The 12,035-nt window shown below is 50.5% G+C and overlaps 1 protein-coding gene across 1 annotated transcript in view; it reads left to right on the forward strand.

Annotated features, from left to right (window-relative positions):
• Positions 1-12,035, forward strand: part of HHIPL2 (HHIP like 2) — a 218,598-nt gene that overhangs the window by 63,140 nt on the left and 143,423 nt on the right. The window contains exon 3 of the mRNA XM_063919427.1: positions 829-1,124. Coding sequence (XP_063775497.1) covers positions 829-1,124 — 296 coding nt within the window. The remainder of the gene's footprint in view (positions 1-828; positions 1,125-12,035) is intronic.

Here is a 12,035-nt window from a genome sequence, read left to right on the forward strand (position 1 = left end):
CTTGATTGAATCAACGATAAGGGTCTGTAGACAGGGTCCTCGGAACTGCAGCATTGTGCAGAAGCGTAGTTTGTTTTTTAGACAGGGGGCGATTGAGTTGCAGGTAACATCCATGATGTGCCGTAAGAAACAACAAAAAATTGGCCCGATTACTTACATCAGAAAGTGCAGGATTTTGTTTGCAGACCCATAGGGTTGCGTCACGTGCAGAATCTAGGGTTGCGTCACGTGCATAATCCATTGATCTGACCCCTATCTATCCATTGATCTGACCCCAAAGTATTACATGATATCTACTATTAACAAATGTTAAACATCCCTACTTCATGTGCAACTTCCAACGAACAAATGTCCGATTAAAGCAACGATATAAAAAGCACAAGAAGAATGTTTTTGCCAGATGTACGTTTCCTATACAGTGCACCACACAGACCTCTGGCAACCACAGGGAAATGTGCACGTTGCAGCCTCAGGTGGTTCCTTTTATTGGGTAAGACATAGAGTAGTGTTGGGGGCTGCTGCATATTTGGAAGAGGGGCCAGTGCTGCAGAACTGTGTAAATTCCTGTCAGTGTTATACTATAAGTAGCAGCAAGGAGAGAGAGCCTGAGGAAGGACAGGGGCAGAGGGATGAAGCAGAGGTAATAAAGATGTCAGAAGTTGGAGGCAATAATGGGAGATGATGAGGATGGAGCGTGATAAGGATCAAAGAGTAATGGGGGAGTGGATGGGGATGGACTAGGTCTGCCACAGACTGGTTTAAGAGTCTTCCACACACAATGGGATCTCTGTATCTCAGTGGAGATGACTGCATCACCTCCCACATCAGGACTGTCCATGTTGGGGTGGGCAGACTGGGTGAAAAGGAGATATATCACCGGCTTCTTCTTCATGCTGGTCTTCCTCTTCCAGCCAGGTGTTCTTGGCCACCCGCAGTGTCTGGATTTTGGGCCTCCTTTTAAACCAGTCGTCCACTTAGAATTTTGTTCCCAGTATGATGAGTTTGGCTGCTGTGACCAAGAGAAGGACAACATTATAGCCGAGAGATACTGGTCCATCATGGACAACTATGACTACAAGGAGCAAGAACTGTGTGGTGGATACGTCAAAGACATTCTATGCCAGGTAAAAAGTCTTAGATAACTCTATCTGTCTATCTATCTAGCTATCAATCATATAGCTAATATCTATCTATCTATCTAATATTTATCTATCTATCTATCTAAAATCTATCTCATATCTATATCTCTATCGCATATCAATCAATGTATCTATTTATCTCATATCTATGTCTATTTCATATCCATTTATCTTCTAATTATCTATCTATCTATCTCATATAATTCTATCTATCTATCTATCTATCTATCTATCTATCTATCTATCTATCATATAGCTAATATCTATCTATCTATCTATCTATCTATCATATAGCTAATATCTATCTATCTAATATTTATCTATCTAAAATCTATATCATATCTATCTCTCTATCGCATATCAATCAATGTATCTATTTATCTCATATCTATGTGTATTTCATATCCATTTATCTTCTAATTATCAATCTATCTATCTCATATAATTCTATCTATCTATCTATCTATCTATCTATCTATCTATCTATCTATCTATCTATCTATCTATCTATCTAATATCTGACTTATATCTGTCTTTTTATCTATCTATCTATCTATCTATCTATCTAATATCAATGTATTTATCTATTGATCTCATATCTATCTATCTATCTATCGCTCATGTCTGTCTCTCTATTTCATAGTGTATCTATATATTTACATTCTATCAATCTATGTAAGGTTTTAACTATTGATCTCATATCTATCTATCTATCTATCTATCTCTCTCTATCATCTATTTCATATCTATCTATCTATCTATCTATCTATCATCTATTTCATATCTATCTATCTATCTATCTATCTATCTATCTATCGCTCATGTCTGTCTCTCTATTTCATAGTGTATCTATATATTTACATTCTATCAATCTATGTAAGGTTTTAACTATGGATCTCATATCTATCTATCTATCTATCTATCTATCTCTCTCTCTATCTATCATCTATTTCATATCTATCTATCTATCTATCTATCTATCTATCTATCTATCTATCTATCGCTCATGTCTGTCTCTCTATTTCATAGTGTATCTATATATTTACATTCTATCAATCTATGTAAGGTTTTAACTATTGATCTCATCTCTCTCTCTCTCTCTCTCTATCATCTATTTCATATCTATCTATCTATCTATCTATCTATCTATCTCTCTCTCTCTATCTATCTATCATCTATTTCATATCTATCTATCTATCGCTCATGTCTGTCTCTCTATTTCATAGTGTATCTATATATTTACATTCTATCAATCTATGTAAGGTTTTAACTATTGATCTCATCTCTCTCTCTCTCTATCTATCATCTATTTCATATCTATCTATCTATCTATCTATCTATCTATCGCTCATGTCTGTCTCTCTATTTCATAGTGTATCTATATATTTACATTCTATCAATCTATGTAAGGTTTTAACTATTGATCTCATATCTATCTATCTATCTCTCTCTCTCTATCTATCTATCATCTATTTCATATCTATCTATCTATCTATCTATCTATCTATCTATCTATCTATCTATCTATCTATCGCTCATGTCCGTCTCTCTATTTCATAGTGTATCTATATATTTACATTCTATCAATCTATGTAAGGTTTTAACTATTGATCTCATATCTCTCTCTCTCTCTCTCTCTATCATCTATTTCATATCTATCTATCTATCTATCTCTCTGTATCTATCTCTCTATCTATCTATCTATCTATCTATCTATCTATCTATCTATCCATCTGTCCTATGTTCTGTACAGTGATCTTACCCTGAGGATTCCATGATGCTTGGCCCAGTGGCAGCACACAGCCAGTAACGTCAGGACTGACACATTGGTCACTGATGATGCCTGCACTATGAGGGTGCACAGTACAAGTGTTTCTCCTCATTCAGACCCCAGCTTGTCCATCCTCATCCACAGAGGCACACCTAATTGGTTGCTATGGACATTTCCCCCAATGTGTGATGTACCACCAGGTGACATAGAGCACCATGGCACCAGATATTTAAGTTGAAGAAATGAGGCATAATTATTGTCACATCTACAGTAGTAAACAATATGGTAATTGTGTAATATATTATTTTCATAAATTTCCACAACTATGATTATATTATGCCCTAACCCTGTATTAAACTCTATATATACTGCATGATGTTCCTTTACATATTACAGTGAAAAGATCACTTCATAAATAATATAATTTGGTGACGATGAGGTAAAACAGTTCAGTGAGAACATGTACATATATATATGTATGTACGTACGTACGTACGTACGTATCAATGTATGTATGTATATATTTTCGGGTAGTTCCCATGCTCCCCTGGAAGAGTGGGCGGATCTTCCTTCCTAGTGAAGTGGGCAGGATTGGGGTATAATACTGGGAATCGCCGCTCCGTAGGGAGGGGGTGGAACTAAAATGAAGTGAACTGCATAATTTTTGGTCCGCCACCTCTGTACGGTCCTGCAAAGTGCGCCATTTTGCCAAGATGGATGTGGTGCCTTATGACGTGGAAGTCTGGCCCCGCTCTACATATATATATATATATATATATATATATATAAATCTATTTCAATGATTGCCGATCAATAGAAAAGGACTGATGGAACGTCACACATCTCATACTCAGGATACTCTCCCAGCATCCTACATTACAATCACATACTGCTACAATGATAACTGTGCGACACTTCATACCTACAATAATTGTAAGAGGTGCGGCTGCGGTGCGTGTGGTGGTGCCTGCTGCCGTGCAGGTGTAGACTCGGTACTCACCAGGCGCCGCTCTCTCTCACCTTCAGGTACCGGAACCTTCAACGGACCTGGCAATCTTCAATCGGATCCGGACACGGCGATTCCCTCTCGGAGCTGACCGACGACCGAGCTGAGGAGAGAATAGGTTACCTCAAGGGGGGTATCAACCCTTCTTCCACCGGAAAAGGGGATACCCCAAGGGTGACGGCGACCTTCACCGGTTGGGTGAAAGGTCATCACAGGCACAAAGCCTCAGCCACCCAGAATTCACACACTCGCACTCACGGGCGTAGTGTGATGAAGGGGATTCTCACGTCCGTGAGCAATCCCTATTCCGGCGCTCGGGGACAGACAAAGGGACAAACGTACACAGATGCTACTCACCGTCACAAGTCTTGCACTCCGATCTTCTCCACTTACAGGTCCCTGTAAGGAGGCAAACAAACAAACAGCCGTGCAGGGCCTAGAACTACCCTAGTGTGTGTCCGCTACACTAGCTACATAAACAGATCCCTCAAACTAGCTCGTGTGAGTGGTGCAACTCAACTATGCACAAACTTAAAACAAACAGACACTTTGCCCTGCACGGTAACAACATACATCACAATATCAGAATACAAGATCACACTGTGCTGTCCCTTTAATTCCTACCTGCTGCTGGAAGGGGGTGGACGCCGCACAGCCTACCCACCTCCTGTACCCTCCGGGGGCTCAGGTCAAGCAGACCTGCCTACCTGATCACCTCAGGGTGGCCTGGACCTAGTGCCCAGTGCCACCTTTATACACCTCGGGGGAACACTTCTTCACTGGGCCTAGCGCCCCCTGACTGCGCACAGGCCGGTGTCCTGACTTCACCCACGGGCCTGGTGCCCGCCTAAACTTGTCACCCGTTGGGTGACCTGGGCCTAGCGCCCAGGGTCACCTTATGTTACCCTATTCGGCCAGAATACACTACGGCCTAATGCCCTCTAATGCCCCACAGGCCTATTGCCTGATATGCCCCTCGGGCCTAATGCCCGCCTAACCGTCCCACAGGCCTGTGGCCTGACTATTCCTAAGGGCCTAGTGCCCAACTGTGCCCCAGGCCTAGTGCCTGCCTATCCGGGCCGGGGGGTTCCCCGACTACTCGTGGCCACGGGCCTGGAGGGCCCGACTAAATGCCCCACGGGCCGGGAGGGCCCGACTACGTGCCCACAGGCCGGGAGGGCCTGACTGTGCCCACGGGCCTAATGCCCGAACACCCGGTGGTCTAGGGAGGAGAGAAGGGGGCACCTTAGAAGGGCCTACCTGCGGTGGAGAAGGCTGCAGTGGGGAACTGCACAGCTCAATTGCTTCCCACCACTGCAGCGCTTCTCGGCCTGGATGAACTCTTCTGCCGCTGGCCCGTCCTGGCCAGCGGCGCCGCCGTCTCCTCGCCGCGTCCAGCCGCCGCTGGACATCTTCTTCCAGGAGCCCGACGTCTTCCGGCCTCTTCAGCGGCCACCGGAGCTCTTCTTCCCACGGCCGTCGTCTTCTCCTCCGCGCCGGACTATCTTCTGCGCTCCGATGACCTTCTCTGCTGCTCCCGCCCGGCGTCTTCTTCTGACTTCGCGCCCCCACGCGCGGACCTATCTTCAGGCTCCCGCCCGGCGTCTGACGTCAGACGCCGGGGGCGGGGCCTATGACGCGGCGAGCGCAGATTGGCTCGCCGCGCCCCTCTCCGATTGGCTGCCGCTCCGGGAGCCGCGATTGGCTTCCGGAGGGCGCCAACATTCAAATGCCCCCGCAGCCTCTGGTCCGGTGCAGGGAAAAGCGTAATCCCTGCACCGGACACCCGCCGCCACACACTGACAGGCGCTGGGGACAGACAAGCTGTCCCAGCACTGTCAGCGACGTTGTCCAGCAGGGGACACAGGCTCCCTGGCTGCTGCAGCTGGAATGTGTCCTGTAAAACAGGACACATTCCCTCATTTCCCCCCCCTTTTTCCTTTGTAGTCCCTACAAAGGTCTCCACGACGTCCCTTGTCCGCGGGTCAGGGAATTCCGAGGTCCCGCCGGCGAGGTTGTGTTCGAGGGCCCAGCCCGGACGGGCTGTGACCCCACATCCTTCCACCTCCAGCTCCGGGTTCCTCTTCTTACCTCCTGACCTCCATCGGCGGATCCTCTGGGGGAGTGGCATCTCCTCACGGTTGCTCGACGTTGGCCACCAAGGGGACTCTTCCTCCACGGGGACAACAGTCACCCACTCCTGGCCCTTCGGATCGTCTGTGGCATAGTCCCTGTCTTCAGGGCGTGGTACCGACCACCACCCAACAGTGGAATCCTCCAGGGCATCCGTTTCCTCCCGGGCAATAACCACCATCTGTCGCATCTCCTCGTGGGGCATCTCCAAAGGTCCCATGTCTTCCTCTGGAACGGGTCCTCCCACGGCATCTCGATCCTCTCCCCGTATGTCCGTCCATTTCGGCACTTCCGGCAGATCTTCTTGCTCCTGGACCATCTCCTCCTTTTCACGGAGGGCATTCAACTGGGAGCACGACTCCACCCGATCCTGCCAGTCACTCTCGTCGGCGCTTCCGATGCCAGAGTCGTCCTCCATCTGTTCTTGGAGGGATTCGTCGGCGGACAGCTCACCGTAGTCCGAGTCCTCCTCCGATATCTGGACTGGGGTATTATTTTTCTCCTCAACGTACTTAGTCTCTTCCGCTGGCACCTCTGCTTCCTCAGCGTACTCCTTCGCTTCCGCTGGCATCTTTACTTCCTCAGCGTACTCCTCTTCCGCTGGCATCTCTAGGTACCCAGGACACACCTGTTCCGCTCGTCCTGGTCGTGGACGGTTCCATCGTGGGGAGATTCCGGACGTCTCTGTCACTGGGTCTTCACGCTTTTCTTCGCAGCGTGGTCTCTTCACCGCCCAGTCGTCCACCTCCGCCTTATGCGGGAAAGGATTCTTCCTTACTGGGGTCACTTTCTTGGGACAGAGTAGGTCCGCGGCATCTTCCCAGGGGCACTCACTGGCCGCATGTCCTGGTCGCCGACACTTCCAACAAGGGAGGGCCACTGCCACCTTCTCCAAGACGGGTTTCTTGTCCACCTCCTTCACTGGGGAATCTTCACCCGTTGGTTCCGGCTCAGAGGAAATGGGCACCTGCGAACTAACTTCAAGCAAGGTCTTCCGCTCCATTTCCCTGGTTTCCTCCTCCCATCTCTTGTCACGACCATCCGCAATCATCCGATCTTCCTTCCACGGACATTCGGGAAGCGCATGTCCTCTCGCCTCACAGAGCGCACACACAGGCTCTGCAGCCACCCGGTCCCAAAGTTGCTGACGAGACTCCGTCAACTGCTTCACCGTGGCCTCATAGTCCGTCCTGTCTTCAGTCCATGGACATTCCAGGAGCCGATGTCGGGGATCTCCACAGCTTTCACACCATGAATCAACCTCGTCTTGGCTCAACTCTTCATCCCAGGGACAACTGTTATGCTCATGCCCGTAGTTTCCGCAGAGCAAACACCTGGACTTCTTCTTCGCTTGGCCCTTCCGACGTCTTCGGTCCGCTTCCTGGACCACCTTCTTTGGGGACGTCTCCCGCCAAGTACACTCGTCGGCAAGGTGCCCTGTTTGCCAACATTTCTTGCAGGGCGTCACAGCGGCCTTCTTGCGCCCCTTCTCCCGGTGCTCTTCCTTTTCACGCTGGACCGACCGCTGCACCAACTTCAGGAGGTCTGCCCCAGACACCGTCACCCAGTCGCTCTGGTCCGCACGCGTCCGGGGGCGAGTCTGTCCCGGAGCCGTCCGCAGGGAGGTCTTCTTGGCGGCATTCCACATCGTGTCCGTGATCCGGTATCCTTGATCCTGCCGACTACGCCAAAATGTAAGAGGTGCGGCTGCGGTGCGTGTGGTGGTGCCTGCTGCCGTGCAGGTGTAGACTCTGTACTCACCAGGCGCCGCTCTCTCTCACCTTCAGGTACCGGAACCTTCAACGGACCTGGCAATCTTCAATCAGATCCGGACATGGCGATTCCCTCTCGGAGCTGACCGACGACCGAGCTGAGGAGAGAATAGGTTACCTCAAGGGGGGTATCAACCCTTCTTCCACCGGAAAAGGGGATACCCCAAGGGTGACGGCGACCTTCACCGGTTGGGTGAAAGGTCATCACAGGCACAAAGCCTCAGCCACCCAGAATTCACACACTCGCACTCACGCGCGTAGTGTGATGAAGGGGATTCTCACGTCCGTGAGCAATCCCTATTCCAGCGCTCAAGGACAGACAAAGGGACAAACGTACACAGATGCTACTCACCGTCACAAGTCTTGCACTCCGATCTTCTCCACTTACAGGTCCCTGTAAGGAGACAAACAAACAAACAGCCGTGCAGGGCCTAGAACTACCCTAGTGTGCGTCCGCTACACTAGCTACATAAACAGAGCCCTCAAACTAGCTCGTGTGAGTGGTGCAACTCAACTATGCACAAACTTAAAACAAACAGACACTTTGCCCTGCACGGTAACAACATACATCACAATATCGGAATACAAGATCACACGGTGCTGTCCCTTTAATTCCTACCTGCCGCTGGAAGGGGGTGGACGCCGCACAGCCTACCCACCTCCTGTACCCTCCGGGGGCTCAGGTCAAGCAGACCTGCCTACCTGATCACCTCAGGGTGGCCTGGACCTAGTGCCCAGTGCCACCTTTATTCACCTCGGGGGAACACTTTTTCACTGGGCCTAGCGCCCCCTGACTGCGCACAGGCCGGTGGCCTGACTTCACCCACGGGCCTGGCGCCCGCCTAAACTTGTCACCCGTTGGGTGACCTGGGCCTAGCGCCCAGGGTCACCTTATGTTACCCTATTCGGCCAGAATACACTAGGGCCTAATGCCCTCTAATGCCCCACAGGCCTATTGCCTGATATGCCCCTCGGGCCTAATGCCCGCCTAACCGTCCCACAGGCCTGTGGCCTGACTATTCCTAAGGGCCTAGTGCCCAACTGTGCCCCAGGCCTAGTGCCTGCCTATCCGGGCAGGGGGGGTTCCCCGGCTACTCGTGGCCACGGGCCTGGAGGGCCCGACTAAATGCCCCACGGGCCGGGGGGGCCCGACTACGTGCCCACAGGCCGGGAGGGCCTGACTGTGCCCACGGGCCTAATGCCCGAACACCCGGTGGTCTAGGGAGGAGAGAAGGGGGCACCTTAGAAGGGCCTACCTGCGGTGGAGAAGGCTGCAGTGGGGAACTGCACAGCTCAATTGCTTCCCACCACTGCAGCGCTTCTCGGCCTGGATGAAGTCTTCTGCCGCTAGCCCGTCCTGGCCAGCGGCGCCGCCGTCTCCTTGCCGCGTCCAGCCGCCGCTGGACATCTTCTTCCAGGAGCCCGACGTCTTCCGGCCTCTTCAGCGGCCACCGGAGCTCTTCTTCCCACGGCCGTCGTCTTCTCCTCCGCGCCGGACTATCTTCTGCGCTCCGGCGCGCCGATGACCTTCTCCGCTGCTCCCGCCCGGCGTCTTCTTCTGACTTCGCGCCCCCGCGCGCGGACCTATCTTCAGGCTCCCGCCCGGCGTTTGACGTCAGACGCCGGGGGCGGGGCCTATGACGCGGCGAGCGCCGATTGGCTCGCCGCGCCCCTCTCCGATTGGCTGCCGCTCCGGGAGCCGCGATTGGCTCCCGGAGGGCGCCGACATTCAAATGCCCCCGCAGCCTCTGGTCCGGTGCAGGGAAAAGGGTAATCCCTGCACCGGACACCCGCCGCCACACACTGACAGGCGCTGGGGACAGACAAGCTGTCCCAGCGCTGTCAGCGACGTTGTCCCGCAGGGGACACAGGCTCCCTGGCTGCTGCAGCTGGAATGTGTCCTGTAAAACAGGACACATTCCCACATTATAGCAACCAGTAACTTATTAACTGCTACGTCGTGTTCTATTTAAAACAGAAAAATATTACAGGACATTTACCTCAATTATATTAATATTGGATCATTATTAAATGATAAGTCAGTGATCTATATTCCTTTATCCAGTGCGTCTTTGTTGATGGTACCCTGCGCCACTGTTACACATCGGGGTCTTAGCCCCACTTACCATGTCCGACGGTGCTGTTTCCCTGTGATCTGTGCATCCCCTGGCCATCTACAACATGCCTGAACACAGCATCATCAGATGTAAACAAATGGTCTGGCTGCATATTGGATTTTGTCATGTGATCTCCAAGTCCTACCATGATCACATGAGCAGCTCAGCCTATGGTCTTTGACTGCACCCTATTTTAACCAACTCTGGTATTCACCCTTTGCCAGAACAGAGATGCGGCAACCATGTTCCAAAGTGTCTGCAGAAACTCAGCAATTTTCCCTCTTCACCCCTGGGAAAAACGTTATCACACATGCCATTTATATTACCATCAGACCCCCACATGCCCTCAGTCCTCCCCACAAGCCAAATATATTCCCAACAGACACCCAATGCCCCTATAATGCCCATCAGACCCCCACATGCCCTCAGTCCTCCCCACAAGCCAAAAATATTCCCAGAAGGCTCCCAATGCCCCTATAATACCCATCAGAACCCCCACATGCCCTCAGTCCTCCCCACAAGCCAAATATATTCCAAACACTCTTCCTATGTCTCTATAATGCCCATCACCCCCCCCCCCCACACACATGCCCACAATACCCCCACAGGCCAAATATATTCCCAACAGACTCCCCATGTCCCTATAGTGCCCATCAGACCCCCCTCATGACCTCAGTCCTCCCCACAAGCCAAATATATTCCCAACAGACTCCCCATGTCCCTATAATGCCCATCAGACCCCCATATGACCTCAGTCCTCCCCACAAGCCAAATATATTCCCAACACACTTCCTATGTCTCTATAATGCCCACCAGACTCCCCACACATGCCCACAGTACCCCCACAGGCCAAATATATTCCCAACAGACTCCCCATGTCTTTATAATGCCCATCAGACCCCCCCATGCTCTCAGTCCTCCCCACAAGCCAAATATATTCCCAACATACTCCCCATGCCCCTATAATGCCCATCAGACCTCTCACATGCCCTCATTCCTCCCTAAAAGACAAATATATTCCCAACAAACTCCCCATACCCCTCTAATGCCCATCAGACCCCCCCACATGACCTCAGTCCTCCCCACAGGCCAAATATTTTCCCAACATACTCCCCATGCCCCTATAATGCCCATCAGACCCCCCACATGCCCTCATTCCTCCCTAAAAGCCAAATATATTCCCAACAGATTCCCCATGTCTCTAAAATGTCCATCAGACCCCCCACATGCCCTCATTCCTCCCTAAAAGCCAAATATATTCCCAACAGACTCCCCATGCCCCATAATGTCCATCAGACCCTCACATGCCCTCAAACCTCCCCACAAGCCAAATATATTCCCAACAGACTCCCCATGTCTCTATAACACCCATCAGACCCCCACATGACCTCAGTCCCCTCCATAAGCCAAATATATTCTGCAGACTTCCCATGTCTCTATAATGACCATCTACATGCCCTCAGACATCCTTTCATTCCTTTATAATGTCCAGTCGGGCTGTTGCATTAAATGAAAACTATTGTCATTTGAAAATGTATAACCTCCGATTGGACATCCTTTTCTCATTGTGAGTAAATGAGGCTACATGTGACCGGACGGTCCCATACGAAAATCCCTCACCACTTTCGTGTCCCGTCCCCAGTGCTCAGAATAGATGTTCAGGTCACACGGGACCTGGCCACATAGGGGATTCCCACTTACCATCAGTAACCGTCTGTTATTGACTCCACCCACTGCGCCGTGGGCGGGTTTATGCTGCCACCACCAAACTCCTAACCTGCTGTGATGTTTGGAACCATGGTTCTGCTCTGTATGTGCCGACACACTGCCTTACCACACCTGTGTGGTGTTGACGAATCCCCACTAGTCGCCTGACTAGGCCTCTACCGGTAGCTATCGGAAGGCGGAACTTGGAGACGCTGGTTCACCCTGGACAGCCGGTGAACGGGGCTAGGTTTCGCATAGCCCTGTAGGTCACAAGATGACGCGGTCGTCTTTAGGCAGAAGATCTTTATTTGCCCAAAAACAGCCTTCAAAAAGGCTCAGCAATACAGCAAGATGTTACAGCAGAATCAAAATGGTATAATACACACTGGA

The sequence above is a fragment of the Pseudophryne corroboree genome, chromosome 4 (assembly GCF_028390025.1).
Source record: "Pseudophryne corroboree isolate aPseCor3 chromosome 4, aPseCor3.hap2, whole genome shotgun sequence".
Lineage (NCBI taxonomy): Eukaryota > Metazoa > Chordata > Amphibia > Anura > Myobatrachidae > Pseudophryne > Pseudophryne corroboree.